Raw genomic sequence first — 18,689 nt, forward strand, 5'->3', positions numbered from 1 at the left:
GGTAGTATCTTCATTTCTACAAACTGCCAGTTATTATGTATTATTACTTATGTATTACTTACTATGTATTATTACTTATGTATTATGTATTATTACTTTTTCTATTGCAACCCACTGTTTGGACAACTGAAAATTATTTTACCAAACAGGAGTTCTAATGACTAAATTAGTGATTTATGAATAATTTAACTATTCTCTTCTCAGGAAAATAAGATCCTTCTTTAAAATACAGTCTTTTGTCTTCCTGCAACTTATTATAGTACTGCTGAATATTCTAAGTTCAAAGTCAGACCCCTAAAAATAATAGGCCTTAAGGTTCTATTTTAAAATTACATGCTTTTATTTAGATTCATGTATTCTAGTTTTCTTTCTTTAGCCATTGAGACTAAGCAAGTTGAGGAAATGAACTTTGTTTCACAAACTGGGGGTGGGAGGGAAGCAGATATCACATGAACAGCCATTACTTTAGGCTGTTTCTGTGATTCACCCATGAAAGTATGCAAACATGTTTCTTAGTAGAAAGAAATTGTACTAGTACAATTATTATCAGAAAAGATGCACCATTTCCTGTAGCTTCAACTCTGTCAAAATTAGATGTCTACTATCTATCAAAGGACATTCATGTGCCAGGTCATTGGTTTTTAAAAAACTGTTTCCAGAAGTGATATACAAATCCCAGACTTTGAAGTCTGCATAAAGAATCATCTTCTAATGTTTCACAGCATATTTGGTTGACTCAAGCAACTACAGGACCCCTTCTAACTCTATGGCCTGTTTTCATGCTCAACTAAAACTACCAAGTATATGTCATAAATAAACACAATTTCTTCTCTACGCTGTGTTCACTATAATCCAGCTACTAGAAGTCTAGGTTTCTCTCTTTATTTGCTCTTCCTTTCTATATCCAGAGGCCCAAAGTGCATTTTTTCCTGTGCTTTTACAATCACACTGATTCTGTCAAAACCCATTTTCACTGCCTGCCTGTGTCCTCACATTCAATTTCAAATAATTTTGGTTTTGAGCTATTCAAGTGTCACAGGCATAAACTCTTTCCAAAATATCTGCTCCAAAGTTGACAGTTGTTTTTCCTCTTACATCAGTTAAGTTCCATTCAGTCATTTCCCTTTCCTTTGCAATGGCATACGGAGTATGTTACCATAGACCCCAAGAGGTTAATCAGGAACAGAAGAGCATAATAACATTGCAAGAATGCTTCACAGCAACGCCTAGAAACAAGCAGAGTGATCCGAGACCACACAAACCCAGTTTAATCTATATTGAGAGGACGCATACATAATACATAACGTCAAAGAGTTAAGTGCATACAGTACAACCGGGTTACACAGCCGTTACGTGCGGGCAGGAAGCGGGTGTTACGAGTGCACCACCGGCCCAACAGCGCAACGTTACCCGGCGGGTGTTCGCATCACTGCTCGCCGCCCTGCGCGCGTTCGGGCGCCAGCAGCCTTGGTGACGCCACACAGTCGCATGCGGCTCTGTCCGCCCAGTACCCGCTGCGGCCGCCCAACGCACCATCTGGCGCTCTACAGCCGGGGGCGCCGCTTCTGATGCAAGGCAGAGCTGCACGCAGCCCCGGGTCAGGTCGCCTCCTCGAAACTGCACCCGCCCGCGGGCAGGGGCCTCGGCCAGGCACCCGCAGGTTCCTGCCGCCCATTACCCCTCTTACCTGTCGTCGATAGGGCCACTTCGGCCCCTTGCGCCCTCCATCCCCAGCCCCGCTGTTGCTATGGGTCCAGGCCGCCGCGCCCGGCTTCGGCCTCACCGCTACCCTTGGCAACAGAACTCGGTACTGAAGTGCGGCGCCATTGGTTGAAAGCGCAGCACACGGGCCGTCTATTGGCCACGGGGCCTCGGCAGGAAGAGAACCACTTGCGCCGGGTCTGAGCCCAGGCCCGCCCCCTTCTTCTGCGTGCCCTAGGGCGAGGCGGGTATCTGCGCCAGCAGCACCGGAAAGCGTATAGGGGAGAGTGAGGGCAAGGGCGCGGTGCTCCTCTACCCTCTGCCTCGTCCAGAGTTGGAGTAACAACCCCTTCAAGAATTCACGTCACTTAGAAGGCTCTTTTCAGAGCCCTCTTCCCCAAGGGAGCCTGGCCCAACATACCCCCATCCCCAAGAAAATACCCTCTGCCCCTTTGTGGCATTCATCAGGAGAATTCAGCTAGCAGTAGCACAGGGCTTGGCTTAAATCATTACCCTCTTCATCCTTGAAAGTAACATTGGGACATGTCTTTTGCCACCAAGTTAGATGTCAGCCTGCCTCCTTGAGAGCTTAGGGTTTGCCTTCACCAGTACATCAGCAGCACACAGCTTCCCCCTTTCCTGCAGGTATTTCATTAGATGAGGCCGCTGTCTCCAAGTAACCTTTACCCCATACTCATGCTCTGGAGTATCTGTAACTAGTATTGCTGCTGACTCCCCTCTCCCACAGGGATCAATACTGAATGCCAGCTCTTTTTCTGCATGCCAAGCATGGCTACTTAGTTGTGGTAGAGTGCTGCTGCATCTCCAGTGTGTCATGGAAGCCACCTGTGGAGTGTCTACATCTGAGGGACTATAGACTTCTGGCTCCACAGGCTGAGGAGCAGGTAACAAAGGTATTTCACTACAGTTTTCCAGACTGTTCACCTGGATGTTGGCTTTTGCTGTTGTCCCTTTTTTGGGCTGGCTGTGAGAGTGTTGTGTGTTCTTCCTTGAGTGATTTGGATGATCCAAGGGCTGGACTGCATACTGGTCTGGATTCTTAAAACTTAAAGAAGGAAATATGCAGGCTGTAGCTCTTCGACAAGATCCTCCTGCATGAAACAAACTGTGGTTGACATCCTGATTCTGGTGTCTGTGAGGACCACAATGCTTCTTCTGGCAAGTTTTCAACACCACTGACTTAGTTGTTTCAAATTGTGGACACACCTGAAGAGAAAGACATAGTAATAATACTAAAAAAATATTCTCCAGACAAAAGGAATGCCAACCTGATTCTACTCTCTCACCTATCAAATCTTTTTTCACTATGTCATCTGGCCTACAGCTAAATAAATCATTACTAACAGCTGCTAAGCAGGACATACCTCTGAACTTCTTCATGCTTTGCCACTCTTCTCTGAAAAGTGATTGCGGTGCAAGTGAGCCATTCTCTGCCAACTTAAAAAGCACTCAAGATCTGAGTTTTAAACAAAAGTCTAACTGGTGTCTACTCCTGTAACCCCTGTAGATTTAAAGTAGTTCAAACCTGGATCCTGTTTTGTTGTTTTTTGGGGTTTTTTTCCTGCGTCTTAGCACAACTCTGAATAGATTCAATGAACTACGGTCTCAGTCTCCCCGAGGAAGCTGAACTGAGAGCAATCCAAAGTTATTTAAAGGATTCCCACTTAGCTCCATCACCTTAAATTATGTTAATAAGGCTCTAAGAATATTCCCTCAAAAAATATTTACTTCAAAATACAGATAATCTCTGTGTTCTGGAGTAACAAATCAGCCAAAAGCCACTTCTAAAATGAGTTTTCTATAGAAGATGGTCAAAGCTCAACAATCTATATTTCTTTGAAAGAATCTGGACTCTTGCTCAAAACCTGGAAATCCTTATTATGGTATTCTCTGTCTTCCTGAGTATAAACAAAAAGAGTCAGGGTCCACTTCTTGCAATTTGTTTTTCCTTAGAGCACACCAAACTGGGTTCTAGCTATGATAATTACAGTTCACTTTCAGCATTCCTAAGTTACTACATTAGTCCCTCAAAAAAACTAAGTGAAATTTAATTAAGGATAGTGACTGTATGCTGTACAACTGAATTGTTTGAATGCAAAGCCTTTATGCAGGAAGAAAGAAATTATTCCCTGACAATTGTAACCTGGCACATACTTAAAAGAACATAGGTGAAACACTGACTTTGAGGATATGATTTCCTGGCTTCAGAGGACATGTAGGGTAGTTCTTTACCAATGCAGGAATCTAGCAGTCAAGAAGGTATGAAAAACTTAAATAACATCAAGAAGAAAGGAGCAGAAAATCAGTTGCCACTGAAACAAGTCAACAGAAACTCTGCAGAGGATGATTCAAGAAGTTACAAACCTACCAGGATCTTCAAATGCAAAAATATATAACAGTTTCAGTGCTGATAGCTTCAAACAAACTTTAGAATCATTGTATATTTGCAATCAAGGAGCCAAGTACCAGTGTGAGCATTTCCACCTCTTCCAAACAAAAAGAATGCTTATTAACCGTAGTTATTTTACTTAATATTTCAGAAGCCATAAACCTAACTGCCTCAAGCATATAAAAAAATTAAAAATGGAACATATGATACTTCAAGGTTAAGGCATGACAAAAATAACTCCAGGTCACAAGGAACAAAGGAATGTTTCATGCAGGTTTGAAACCACACTTCCCAAGCCTGCTTTGTAGAAGAGCAGACAGTCAAGCAGCAATAACACTTGAACAGAGTTCCCCTAGGTGATGACTGTTGTAAAGGAAATGTCTTTGCAGCACCTGTTTGCTTAAAAAACAAACAAACAATCTTTCCATTACATGATATAAGGAGTACCTTAGGACACTGCAAACAGTCCTTGGAATACTTTTTCAGACCAGAAAAGGAGCCCATTAGAAGAATGCTACAGAGAGAAACTATTCAAAACACACAGAATGGAAAAGGTGGCAGGTTAGATCAAATAATCCTGAAGTGAAAGCCAATGTTCTCTAAATTCAGCAGTGTCAAATTTAAACAAAACATTTAGTACCTCAACATGCAACATACAGGCGAAACTGAAAAACTATCACTGTGGGATGTTCAATACCAACCCAGGCAGCAGAGGTATTCCAGCCTACAGATTTTGTAGGAACACGTCTTGGATTCTGAGCCGAACGTAGTGGAGTTTCATAGCAATGGACGGGTCCCTCTTGCGGCCTCTCAAGGAATACCAGTTCTGCCGTCCTGGATTTGTGGGTACATTTCTTCTTCGGAGGCATCAAAAAAATATGGTAAAAACACTGAGAAACCTCATGGTGCTTGCTAAAGCCAACTGGAAAAAGAGGAAAGCACCCAAGGAGATGCTAAAGAGCTCTCAAATCTGTAGAAGGCAAATAAATGGACTTGAAGACAAACTTGTTTGGAAACTTCAGATCTAGTTTTTAACAAAAGTAAAACTTTTATGAGTGGTACATTGTCCACATCTCTATACAGACTTTGTCCTACCAGTTTGACCTTCCGTCAAATTTCAGGTAGATTTAGAAATGCACAGCAGAATAGATAAATGCTCCAAAGCTTCACTAAAGCCAATAGACAAATACATTGGGGGACACATAAACACAAAGCAAGTGATCCAGCAGCAAAAGGAGTTCTGAATTTGCCTTTGAGAAAGACTCAACGTTACTGGAAAAATTGTATTTCTTATGAAAACACATATTTTAAATACAAAAAACAGGCAAACACACAGAGGTATTTTCCTTCATAAAAATATTTTAGAAGTAATTTAGAATAAATCCATCTATGATAAGGCCTGACTAAAATACCAAAATATAGAACCAACTATATTTAGAATAGGCTTGGCCACTGAAATTTTCAGGAAATTCAAGCCACTAGGAGAGAAGAGAAAAATAACTGGAATGGGAGTAGCTGATCTACTGAACCAGCTATGTCATCATCTATAAAAAAAAAAAAGTAAGTAATTTCTTCATATTAGCTCAATATCTAGTCTAGTCACAGGAAAAGAGTGGTTTAAGAACTTGTAATCATAAAAACTTGTTTTCTTTTTTCCATTTAACCCATAAAACTGTTAGTACTCACAAGATATATTGTAGGGCCAAGATAACCAGAAGTCTTTCCATTTCTAGTTGCTAACTACCCATACTTTTTAATTTCAGGATTTTTAAAGTTTTTAAATACAGAACATACTTGATATTTCTCTCCTGTATTCTACATATCTTGCAAGATTTTTTTTTCACCTAGTGAATAAGCTTTAATTTAAATTACATTGAATTTAATTTTCCACTCAGAAACAGATTAGCACAAACGAGAAATTTAAAAGAGAACATTTTCTGAGAAAGGCATTATCTTACCAAACGCATAAGACTGCAGCAGCCTGACTGCTCACCAAACACACGCTCTCCTCAAGGAGTCCTGCGAATCCCCTGGCCAGATACAGCCGCAACACCCGTTAAACGGTGAAGCTCCGTCAGCTTTTCACGAGGGACTACCCGAGGTCAGCGACTGGTGCTCAGGCACACGGCAAGGCTCCCAGCACGAGTCAGCTAGACTGTAGGAAGCTCCCGGGACTGCCTCTGCCGAGGTGGGGACGGCTCTCCTAGGACAGGGCCCGCATCCCAAGCACTAGATGAGCAAAGGCTCCGAAGAAGAGCGATGCGACCGCACAGCTAAAACCGTACAGACCCACCAACCCCCAAACAGCCCCAGCTCTTCCCACGTCACCGCCACATCCGTATGCCTCGCCGCCGCAGCCGATGGGCCTGGTCTCGCCCCACTTCCGCCCATCTCATTAGCCCAGGCCGTCACGTGGTGCCAACGAGTCGCCAGGCGCCAAATTCAAACCGGGAAACGATCTCTTCTGCGAACAGCAGCCGAGTCCGGAAGTGCCGGAGTTGCCGCTTCCCTCCTTACCTGCTGTCCGGCTGGGGACTTGGTGAGTCGTGACCTGCGCCCAGCACCCTCCATCCACCACCACTTCTCGCTCCCCGGTGTCTCCCCGCTGTAGCTTGAGGCAGAGGCCGGCGGCAGAGGCCGGCAACCTCTCGAGAGCCAGGCTAAGAGTGGAGGGCGGCTGGAAGAGGGAAACGTCTAGGATCAAAGTGGGGCGGGGATGCCCTGAGGCACTCACCGGCAGTCACGGCAGGGTTGGGGTTGGAGTGGGTGAAGAAGGAGCCTTTTAGCACTCCCTCTTACCACCCGCGGGGCCGTGCGGACAAAGGGTTGCTCCTGGGCCTGTACTGGTGGTAGCAGCTCGAGGCCTTTTGAAGTGGCTCACTCCCACAGGGATGCAACATTTTGAGTCTGATGAAGGGTGATTCTTCTGTCGTTTTCCAGTGATCTCTCTCTAAGAGTGTGGAGTAGATTGCAAAGGGCCACGTGTGTGCCTGTTTGTAATGCTGAGCATTTCTGTTGGTGGTCTCTGGCTGCTGGGTAGCACCTAATTTTAGGGCTGTCTGCTCTCTGCACATTGTTTTTATCTGCTGGACTCTTTGTAGTTTGTATCTATGCAGGTGATTCCTACTGAGACTTTGTTTGTTGTTTGGCTTTTTTGTGTGGGTTGGTTTGTTTGTTTGGTTTGGTTTTTGGGTTTTTGGTTTTTTTTGTGCGTGTGGGGTTTTTTTGTTTGTTCCTATCTTCATACCAGTTGCTGAGAATGTGTTCTGTGGGAGTCTCTTAGCGGTTTGCTGCACCTTTCCTAGCTGTTCTTGCCCTCTGCACTGTTATGTTGAATCTTGTGTTTTGCAGGATTTGTTCTTGTCCCTTTCAATGGAGAGTGACTGTATAGACCAATAATGAGGACCAGCCCTCGCAGGCCCTTAATTCTCAAAAGACGGAAACTGACCCTCCCACAGAAAGACATATCCAGTACTTCAGCAAAAGATGAGAGCAGTGGTCAGGATGAAAAGATTCCTATGCAGGAGCACAGCCAGGAGGACCAACACAACAGCCAACCTAGAGACAAAAGGAACTGTACCCTTGAGAAATTCCCAGCAGCAATAAAGATAATTGACCATCCTACCATGCCCAACACACAAGTGGTGGCCATCCCTACGAATGCTGATATCCAGAGCATCATAGAGGCACTGACAGCAAAAGGAAAAGAATGTGGCAACAATGGGCCAAACAAGTTCATTCTCATTAGCAGTGAGGGCACGTCTTGTTCAGCAGGTCCAACACCATCACAGCATCTCCCATCAGAGAAGAAACCCAGTGCAGCAACCAAGGCTGCAGGTGGTCAAGAAAGAGACAACAATGTTAGACAGACACCTGGTCTTGCAGGAGAGACAATGCACTGCCATTCAGGACTTGATTTGGTGCTTGGACAGGAACAGGAGAGCAACAGTATGTAATCTTTACCTTTTTTTTTTTTTGTCAGATAGACAAAGGGATGTGAAGTGGGCCAATGAGAGTAGTACTTTTTGGTGGAAGAGATGGCATATAAAGGTGTATAGCAAAGCAAAATTTTAGTGCTAGGGGAAGAAAGGGCTGGCTTTAGGAAGTCAAGTCTAGAAGAACAAAGTACTAAGTTTTATTTAACAAAAGGGTTATGGCTGAATTCAAGACTAACATAGAATACCCTAGTCAGTGACAAAACATATAGGCCTAGAGTTTGAAAAAGAGATGATTCCCATTCTTCAATAACTAAGTGGCAAGTCTGTTTCCTTCTTGGCTGTCTCATGAAGCTGTGGAAAAGGTGTTAGAATTAGGATGGATTTTACTTTGAAACATTGCTCAGATCAAATTTGTATTTGCAACTTAAAATAGCGATGTAGCTCTTGGGTTGTAGTAAGTCTTATCTCAGAGTATAGTACTGTCTGCCAGGAACACATAGACACCTGCAATAGCTGCGTTTCTACAACCAGCCTAATGAAAAATGACAAAACCGTATTAGTTTTCATTGCTGCAGTTCAGAAATGTGCAGTCACATGAGCTTCTGACTTGGGTACTGTGCTAGGTCTTTCAGCTGGAGGTTGTCACCACCTTACTTGGCCTCTGCATACTAGATTCATCCTTTAGCTAAAAATATTTGAATTATTGAAGTACCGAATCGACATTGTCCTGTTTCAATTGAGAGCAGTAGTCTGGTTCGAATGCTTGTTTTTAAGACTGCAGCTTTTTTCAGAAATTGGGCAGATTCAAGGTTGAATTTCTTCCACAAAAAACATTAGCATTGCAATACCATCTTGTCCCTATCTTGAGACAGAGATACCTCCTTTGGAAGTATCCCTTCGTTTTGGGGGAGAGGGTTACTTGTGAGTAAGCAGAGCTATGGGCTTGTTGTCCCAACAGGCAGTGGCAAGACAATGAGCTCTGTGTTGGACGATAGTCTCACTAACATCCAGTGGCTGGGGAAGATGAGATCTGGTGGACTAAGTCCCTGTTCTGTGAAGGGAGACACAGAGAAAGAGAACCAGATACCTCTGCGGGAAAAAATCAAGGTAAGTAGGAGAAGACAGTAAAGTATGTGCTGAAACTTTTCATAAGGAGATAATCCATGTGGATCAGACGACTTGCAAGAACTAGGCATCACCATCTTTAAGTAACCCAAGTTTGGCCTTTACTGATTTGAACAGCAGAACCTGGAGGATCCAGGGCTGTTCTGTTGTCCTTGTCAACTTTGTGAGCACTCATGTTTCATTCCTTCTGTCTCTCAGACTGCAGAAGATCCTACTGCTGCTGCAATTCCTACTGCCAGTGCCACCTCCTCCCCCTCATGGCAGGGTTCAGTGTCGGAACGACCTCCTTACTCCTACATGGCCATGATCCAGTTTGCCATCAACAGCACTGAGAAGAAGCGTATGACTCTGAAGGACATCTATACCTGGATTGAGGATCATTTCCCATATTTTAAACATGTAGCTAAGCCGGGTTGGAAGGTAACAAGCAGGCAATCTAGTTGCTATGGGCCACAGGGTGACATTATCAGAAGCCTTCTGGATGAAAATGAAAAGTTGTTCCCTGGCCTGCAGAGCAATATGGAAATTAATTTAAACACCCCACCTCAAATACCCTCTCATTTCATATGTTCCCTGTTCCACTTCTTCTATCCCTTTTCTCATTCCACTTAGGCAAGATGATGGGATGTTTAATCACTGGAGTAAGAACAGGGATCTCAAGAGTAAATAGAGTAAGAGTTGGCTGGGTAGGCAGTGAATATGAAGGTCCATGTTGTCAACATTTTGGAATGTAATCCCTCTGCCACGCAGTCATGTCTCAGGTAGGCCCTGCTGTGCTGATAAGAAAACTACCCCTTTTCAACCTCCTTCTCATTCTTTTTTTCTCCAGAACTCCATTCGGCACAACCTGTCCCTTCATGATATGTTTGTCCGTGAGACATCTGCTAGTGGTAAAATCTCGTTCTGGACTATTCACCCTGATGCAAAACGTTGCCTGACGTTGGACCAGGTATTTAAGGTGAGTGCCTTATGCAAAGAAAACAGGACAGGCTAGCCAGTTCTGAAGTGCCACACTAGCCATATGCACCTTATTTTAACAGGAAAGTTATGTTGCTTTGACATCAACCTTTTTGTGCTGGATTCAGTCACTTCTCTTGACAAACAGACAAGGTCTGTGTTTGAAAGAAAGGAGCTGTGGCTGTGCATATGAACTGGAGCTTCTGTGGGATGTTTATCCTTCAGGTGGTGTGCCAAATGTATTAGTGAGCTTGTTCAACCTCTTTCCATGGGTCTGATTCAAATTCGTAGCGAGAAGCTTTCCACTGAAGTCGACCACAAGTTCCTATGCTGTTTGATTAGACAGTCATAGGATGGAATTGCTCTATCCCAACTTGGTACTTTCAGAAGTACCAGTTTGAGGGAGAAACAGAGCTTGTGAGTCTGGTATAGGTGTGTTTAGACTCTTCTGTGTCTTCTGCAGTGTTTGCTCAGATTATACAAGGTTAAAATGTCCCATTTGTTCCCTTTTGGTTGATAACTTCATCTTATTTTTCTCCCTCTCAATGCCTTGCTGCCACCAGCCACTGGACTTGGGGTCACCAACATCGCCTGAGCACTCTGAATCAGTAAGACTTACCCTCTGGCTCGGGGCTTGGGCTTCCATTCTTCTCTTGCCAGTCACTGAAGGAAAGGACAAGAGGCTTGGGGAGGGGGACTCGGTCACTACTGCACCTGGTCATATAACTCCATGCACACCCTTTTAGGGGAAAGGAGTTAAGCCAAAAATTAATTGCCTTCAGATAATATGCTCTCTCTACAGCTGGTAGAGCAGTACAGCTTTTCTAGAAGCCTACTGCTGGGATGCAATGGGCACCAACAGGCTTCAGAGAACAAGTCCAGATAGATTTCTTGTAAAATCTTCATCTTCATGGCAGCAGTCCCAATCTGTTCTAGGGCTCAGATCCAGAGATAATAGGATCTCTCTGTGCTTCTTTTTCATTTTGGAATTCAGCTGCATTGTGACTCTCAGAAGGATGAACTTGTTTACTGTTTCTTTTGCATTTGCCAATGTTAACAATGACAGATTTTTAAGCAGCCAGTCACTTTTCTATCGCAGCTACAGCCCTGGCCTTCTTCCCATCTGCTTAGACTTCTGATTCCTCTGTTGCCTGTGCTATTCCACTTGAACATTTATCTGGTCTATACTTTGTATAGAGATCCAATATACAATAAATTTATCCTATTCACTTTCCTCAGACACCGAAATCAGGTCACTTCTGCAGTAGAGCCTGCAACTGGAGCAGCTCTGTCATGCCATCTTTTTCTACACAGCTTTTGGTTGGCAGCTGGCCTTGAGATGGCATGGCTGCAAAACATCAAGTGGTACAGAGATAAAGCTGGCATGAGTGCTTGGTCCTAACAGCTGCTCTCTCTGTATTAGTGGAACACAGGTTTCTGGATTCACAGTTCTAAATGAGGCAACAGAATAAAGATGGATTTTTCTCTTTAAATCTCTTTCTTTTCTCCCTCTCTGCTTTCTTATTTCACAATGACTGCAGAAGCAAAAGCGACATCTTCCTGATCCTCAGAAGACCACGGGAAGCAACAGCAGCAAAGCTGAACCCCAGAATGCACGTGAGTGTCTACATCAGCCTAGGCCAAAGAGAATCAATCCCATAAATCTGAAGCACTCTCCCAGATACCCTAAGGCAGGGGAGTCACATTCATTTTCACTGGGGGCCACATCAGCCTTGTGGTTGCCTTCAAAGGGCTGAATGTAGGAGTAGTTACCTTTATACAGTTCTAAAATTACATTTGGCCCTTTGAAGGCAACCACAAGGCTGATGTGGCCCCCAGTGAAAACAAGTTTGACACCCCTGCCCTAAGGAATAAAAGTCGCAACTGTTATCCAGATTTAGCAGCTTTTAGGCTTCCTACTGTCAGGTTTGGAGCTGAAGGCAGCATTGCTGTCTCAGAGAGAATGTGCTGGGAAGATGGTGGAGATTGGGTTCTCATATGGAGTGAGAGCAGAGCTTGCCCCAACTTGAGGGCTAGGATCTGTATGAAGGACTATTTTCTTGTTCATGAGGCCTTCTGGCTTGGGATTTGTGTCTTCAAAATTAGCAGAGAAGTCAGGTGGGTCTATCTCTGATTAGATGTTTACTTTGAGATATTTGAAGGACTTCCTGTTAAATGCCTGGGTTTTGGGAGGTTGTAGTGGAAGGGCAAGAGGCTAGAAAGTTCATTCTTTTCCATTCCAGGACGAAAGATGAAGCCTTTGCTTCCTCGCATCAACTCCTACCTGGTTCCAATCCAGTTTCCTTTGAGTCAGCCTCTTGTCTTGCAGCCTTCTATGAAGGTTCCTCTACCCATGGCACAGGGAGCATTCCTCAACAGCTCAGAGACTTTCCGGAGCAATAAGCGTGTGCGCATTGCTCCAAAGGTTGGTTTCTTGTTTTCTGAGGGTTTTTTTTTTCTTTGGTTCTTTTGTTTGGTTTTGTGTTTTGCTTCTTCTTTTTCCTTCTTTTTCCTTCTTTTTCCTTCTTTTTCCTTCTTTTTCCTTCTTTTTCCGGGCAGGAGTGTTTGTGTTGTTTTTCTATTCCTCTTGCCTTTTGTGGACCTTGTTCATGTGGTTCCTTTGTCAGTCTTTACTAGGTGCTCTGAAACTAAGCTCATATTGAGGAACTAGCTAGTGACAATGCTTTCTGTTCTTCTCTGTCTCTAAGGTGATTATTACCTGCTAGTTGACTTGCTATAAGGATGTTACTATAATTCAGTAGAGGAGAGAGCTCTATGGATTGGTCAAGAAAATTTTTTCTCTACTGCTTGGATGTGAAGAAATGAGAATGGGAGAAATGGCTTTGTTCTGTCCCTAGAACATTCAAATTTTTGGTAGCTCTGAAGAGACATGTATCATAGGGAACTTCTTCTGAAAGTGCATTTATTTGCATGCAGTCTTTCCCAGAGGTTTTCAGTACCTGCTGTTTGCTAATTCCCTGGATTTCCCAGTTATTCTGGGCTCAAGCAAAACAGCTATTAAACTCTTGGAATCTCACTGACTGATCTTGGATGCTTAGGCATTGTAAAGCTTTAACTTCCATCCAGTCTAACTATAATCCTATTTTCCTTTGTGTGCCTGCTGCTTTATATTCTATCCTGCTATGATTTCTCTTTCCCCTGTGCTCTTTTTCTTTTGATAACATCAGTTTTTTTCTTTTCTTTTTTTCCCTGTTTTCTGGGAAAGCTGTCCTTATTTCATTATTTCACATGTAGGTAGCATAAGGAGGAATCAAAGGGCTTACAATCTTTCAGAAGTATTCAGGTCTCCTTCTCTGTGTACTCCTGGGAGTTCCTCATAGCAGAAGTGCTTTGAAGTGCATGACTTCCAGTCAACTGAGCTAAAATTCTTTCCATGTGATCTGTGGGCTTGTTTGTATCAATTTCACACAGAGATCAATCTCTAGCTGTTATAGTTACTACTTTCTGAAGATCCTCCTCTTAACTGTTCTGCTGTCCTTAAGTGACAGTCTTTCTTTTCTTCCTTCCACTATCATTTGCATTTTAGGTGGGTCAGATCATTGCTTACTGACTGCATATCACTTGTGTTTGTTTCTAGATGTCACTCTCTGCAGAAGAGCCATGCTCTTTACCCATGGCTGCTATCAAGGAGGAGAGTCAATGTGATGAACGTTCATTTTCCCCAACACATTCCCTAAAGGAGACAAGCTGCCAGCCTGGTGAGGAATCAGCTTCTTTCCCTGAGAACATCTGTATAAAGGAGGAAGAAAGCTCTCAACTGGATGACTGCCTGTCCCCATTTACCTCAACCCTAACAGTAAAGGAAGAGCCAGGCTTGTTCCTCCCAGTCTCATCCACAAAGGAGAAGAAACAATTCACCATACTGAAGTCACCATCTAATGGTGACACGTTAGTTATAAAGAGGCGTGAAAGGCTGGAAGTGGGAAGATCCAGAAGAAAACAGCGCCTAGCACTGCCTTGTTCAGAAGAGCCTGTCCTTGTTTTGCCAGAAAGCAATGGCTTTGAACCCTACCAGTTAGGGACAGAGTCCCCTTTCCTTCAGGAATGCCAGCCTCTTGAGAATGTGTCACAGCTTAGTTGCTCACAGGGGGAAGAGGGGCCCTTTAACACACCAGTCAAGGAGATTTTCAGCAAATTGCCAGTTTCTTCCACTCCCAGCAAAGTCTCAGCAACTACTACCTCCCCACTAGGAGGCCTTGACCCCTGGAAGTCTGCATTCTTATCCAAGGGAAGTCATGAGCTGGACTTCAGTCCAGTGAGAACCCTTCAGTTGCCATTCACACCTCTCCAGGAGAACCAAGACTTGCTGGACTTCAACAGCACACCGATTAAAAATGCCCTCTTCGAGTCCCCTCAGGAACTGCTCAATACAGAATCCAGTGACATAGTGCATGCCCCACTCATGAGCTCTCCAGCTTTCACTCATGAGTCTACTAAGCAGTCAGCTGTTGAACTGCCAGCCAGTGGCTTTACTGAAAACCGGTCACTCATGGAGGGCCTGATCCTAGACACCATGAATGACAGTCTGAGCAAAATCCTTCTAGATATCAGTTTTCCTGGTCTTGAGGATGAAAACTTAGGAACAGATATTAGTTGGTCTCAGCTCATACCTGAACTGAAGTAAACTGGCCTGAGGACTGAATTTGGCTTGTTCTGGTATTACAGAAAGCACTCTTCTGAGATCTGTTCATGTAGCCTAAGGGGACTGCTTTTAACTAATTCCCACATTCATGGGAACACAGGGCATTATTGACTCCTGCTAAGCTGGGAGACAGGCCCATTAGCTGCTATGAGCTGTATTTATAAGCTGCAATAGACTATTTTATGTGAAACGAGATAGAACCTCTTTAACATGTGGTAAAGGTGAGAGTGCCTGGAGAGAGGTTATCAAGAGAATGTCTAGGCAGGCCCTGAATGGTATTTACTGTTCACCATATCAGAGGAAATGGATGCACTCCTCAGTTATGTACAATAGGAAAGAGCATAGGAACCTCCTAACTCTGTCCTTACTTCCCTTTACTTTGTTCTCCTATTACTTAGTATCTTCTGTATAGTTTTAATGGCTGTAAATACTGTACATTCCTTAAACTAGCCCTTAATTATAATAAGATTTTTATTCTTGTAGGGTTATGGGAGTATTTGGGCTGGTAAAGGGTTTGACTTAGAGTGTTTTCCATATGTTCCACATCTCCTGTAATCTTCTACCCTAGATGAGCGCCCCAAAAAACATTTTTCTTTGACTTTTGAAACACACTGATCTAGACCGTTCTGAAGGTTACTGGGGCAAAGATCTGAAAAATCACCTATATGTGACTCAAGCTGGAACAGATTATCTAGATTGCAGCATAAAATTTTGGCTTGGTTTCCTCTTCCCAGGCTGCGATCGAGAAGAGCTTGCATCAAGTTCTATAACTCTTCTGGTTCCAGAGTCCTATTATTATGTACCTAGAGGACTAGGTAAAGTCACTGTTGCAGTAAGATGAACTTCTGTTGAATGGTTAAAGCTGCTACGATCATCAGTTGATAAGGTAAAAAAAGAACCTATAAATGCTGATATTTCCACTGAAAAGTGACCTCTGGAAACACAAAGTATAGCTTCTCTTGGCGCAATAGGACAACTCATCCAAGTTCTCTAGAAGTCATGTCAAAAGAGGAGATTGCTGTGGAACAGACCTGATCTTTCTGCTTACAGGCAAATGATGGTTCATGCATCTACATACTCAATAAAGCTTCTGTGGGAACATAGCTGTGTATTGTCTTTACTGCTTTCACTCTTAGCAGCGTGCTCAGACTAGGCCTTAGCATGAATAACTGATTTTTGCTTGTCTAACATGTTTTCTGTGATCACATAAGTGATCAATAAGACACTTCCAGTATTCCTCTGGCCATACCATGTTGGATTTGGTTGCTGAACCCCCTTGCTTCATATAATATACTTTTTCCTGCTGTTCACAGGCCAGTCCTGACTTTACAAATTGGGAACATACTAACTTAGTCTAAAACATCAGAATACTGCCAGCAAGCTAGTTTCTGTACTTTAGAAATACAAACCAAGTCTCACTCAAAAGTATGTATTTCTGTTTTCACCTATAAACACAAAACTGGATTCAGATGTGTGTGGTTTTCAAAACTGCAGTTCTCTCCTGTGCTTGAGGTTGTTTGTCCTTAGAAGTTGTTTCAAGCACTTTGTATTGATGATTATTGTTTCAGTTTTTCTGAGAAGGAATATTGGACCCCATGATCTGCATTTCTCTCTGCTTAGCACAAATGACTGGTCAGCTTGAGATCAAAAATGAAAAATGTTTTATGAGGCTGCCATATGAATTTTGGGCCAGAAGTTTTTTGTCAGTGATAAGTTGAAGTTCCATCACTTCTGACTGAGTCTCAGGGTTTCTTTGCCTCTAAACAGGAAATAAGAAAGGACTTCAGAAAGCTTTAGGACTGAGAAATGTATTGATTTGCCAAGACTGCCATTAGGGCAGGAGGTCTTGATTCATTCTTCTCTGCAAATGTCCTCTAGTAAGGAGTTCATGTCCTCCAGCTAGATTGAGATTGTTATTTTCTAATCAGGAAATTGCAACAGATTGCTGTGAAAACTAGTAAAAGCTACACAGAACATCTGTCTTCAGGGAGGAGAGCTGAGAGCAAACTATAAACCTAAATTTAGGCTCAAGGTGAAGAAGAAATGCAGACAGAAGGCAAGATGGTGCTCATAAGGCAGCAGAAGAGACACACTTGGTGGTTTATGGCATACTGTCTGCTAGTACATAGCAGCTACTTACACAGCTGACAACACTACTTGGGTTTCTCAAGACATCCTATCTCCCTTTCACTTCACTTCTTGTTCCTGAGAAGACACATATGCAGAATTGTCATTCAGGATCCAACTAGCCAAAGATCACGTCTCTGTCAAACTATGAAATACTCTTGTCCTTGGGATGGTGTGAATTTCAGGCAGCTGATCCCCTGCTGTCCCTGTTAGCTGAGGTGTTTTGATAGCCACCTCACACCATATTTCAAACATAGCAGTTCAAACACAGTAGTGCCTAGTGACACTAGTGACTAGTTTCTCCTCCTGCTAAGTGTCTCCAGTGGGAGCTCCGGCAGTTATATCAAAAATGATGAGAACAAGAAAATTGTTAAGCAGTCGTATCTACCTGCAGCACATTTTCCAGTGTTTTGCACAATCTAATTCAAAGCCCTGCTTGTTGACAATTATACCACAACCCTCAGAAAGACTACTTTGTGTCTCTCTGTCTGTCAGTGTTTGTCTGAGATTCTGCCTGGATCCTTTCCTTAATTTCATCCTTTTACATTCCCTGCTATGAAGTTCTACAAAAAGCTATAGACACCACACTTGTGTCTGAGTGACTGCAGCCAGCTTGTTGAAAACTCTAAGTCTTGGCTTCTCATTCTGTTCTTTCCCTGCTGGTATTTACATATCACTGTTCATGGGAATGAGTTCCTGCAGCACATAAACTACTATGAAGAGAAGTTGTTGGAGTGCGGAAGTCATGCATATTTACAACTTTAGCAGTAAGAATTGTCACATCTCTGTGGACACTTGCTTTTAATACCCATTCCTAGCCCACAGAAGAGCTACAAAATTGAATGTGATCTGGTGTTGGAAGGCATGTTATGAGGCAGAGAAGGGGAGAGCTGCACTTCTAATCGCTCAGCAAAGCAGCTGCCTGGATGCCTTTGGATTAAATTGTCAGAGTTTGTTACTGGAGGTCATTGCTTAGGTATCCTGTATTTGAACAACTGGACTGTTCCAAGGTGCCATTGCTCAGAAGTGAAGTGAGACAGTTAAGACAACTGGAACTCAAGCACTTTGTACTTTCAGTTTCTAGAGGCATATGCAGTGAGGTCACGGTGGGAACAGTGGAAGTGGGGCTGCAGAGTAGGAGTATTCTGTTTTGAAAATGTTTGTAGTGAACTAAAGGCTAAAACAAGATGATGGAGCTGCCAGGCAGAAGTAAAACGTTGTGTGAGAAACAAAACTAAAGACATTATTTTGGACTGTGGGGAAAGAATTATTGAACTTCAGGTACACAGGCAGAACAAAGAGTTGATTGAGGACATAAATTCTTCTGCAGTCAGGTTGGATGTGTAACAGAGAGCTACTCTAGCACAAGTCCATCATCCTCTCCATTATGCAAAAGCACATTCAGTACTCAGAGCTGAACAATGATATAGTTGTCTGCCTCTGTTCTGCAGAAATTAGCTGAGTCAAAAAAAGAGAGAGAAGTACACCTGTCCAAGAACAAAACACTGTGAACTCTCCCTTTGGACAGATACAGCCTCCAAACTGCAAGAACCAGCCTGCAATCACCCTGTGTTCAGCTCAACCCAGTTGGACCTGCACTGAAGGACTCCTGAGCCTGGTCTTGCCCCAGTCCTCATCCTCATTATCAGGAGACAATATTGAGTCTTACTTTGAGGAAGAACAGTCACCTTCTGTCAGGAGGTGGTGAAAAAATACTAGGACACCACATCAGACACAGACAAGAGAACAACAGGGCACTGCAATAGGG

At 43.3% G+C, this 18,689-nt stretch overlaps 3 protein-coding genes across 3 annotated transcripts in view; 1 reads left to right on the plus strand and 2 right to left on the minus strand.

The window, feature by feature from the left end:
* Positions 1-1,695, minus strand: part of TULP3 (TUB like protein 3) — a 32,895-nt gene extending 31,200 nt beyond the window's left edge. Inside the window, exon 1 of the mRNA XM_080360356.1 lies at positions 1,688-1,695. The gene's annotated coding sequence lies outside the window, so the exon portion shown is untranslated. The remainder of the gene's footprint in view (positions 1-1,687) is intronic.
* On the minus strand, positions 1,266-6,434 carry RHNO1 (RAD9-HUS1-RAD1 interacting nuclear orphan 1). Its single transcript, XM_080342158.1, has 3 exons — positions 6,070-6,434; positions 4,813-5,081; positions 1,266-2,928 (listed from the first exon to the last, which is right to left on the minus strand). The coding sequence occupies exons 2-3, from the start codon at positions 4,978-4,980 to the stop codon at positions 2,263-2,265; spliced, it is 834 nt and encodes a 277-aa protein (XP_080198284.1). The 5' UTR covers positions 4,981-5,081; positions 6,070-6,434; the 3' UTR covers positions 1,266-2,262.
* Positions 6,435-7,131: 697 nt separating this feature from the next.
* FOXM1 (forkhead box M1) lies at positions 7,132-14,776 on the plus strand (the record flags this gene model as incomplete). The annotated part of the gene is made up of 8 exons (XM_080358990.1): positions 7,132-8,059; positions 9,008-9,156; positions 9,373-9,594; positions 10,004-10,132; positions 10,695-10,739; positions 11,673-11,748; positions 12,375-12,556; positions 13,730-14,776. The coding sequence occupies exons 1-8, from the start codon at positions 7,510-7,512 to the stop codon at positions 14,774-14,776; spliced, it is 2,400 nt and encodes a 799-aa protein (XP_080215116.1). The 5' UTR covers positions 7,132-7,509.
* Positions 14,777-18,689: the final 3,913 nt, after the last annotated feature.

Source organism: Nesoenas mayeri, assembly GCF_963082525.1.
Source record: "Nesoenas mayeri genome assembly, chromosome: 1".
Classification (NCBI taxonomy): domain Eukaryota; kingdom Metazoa; phylum Chordata; class Aves; order Columbiformes; family Columbidae; genus Nesoenas; species Nesoenas mayeri.

Coding starts and splice junctions, on each gene's coding strand:
- RHNO1 (XM_080342158.1), bottom strand. CDS start 4,980: ATGCCTCCGAAGAAGAAATGTACCCACAAATCCAGGACGGCAGAACTG. Junction 2,929..4,812: donor GGAATACCTCTGCTGCCTGG/GTTGGTATTGAA, acceptor CTTTCTCTTCAG/GTGTGTCCACAATTTGAAAC.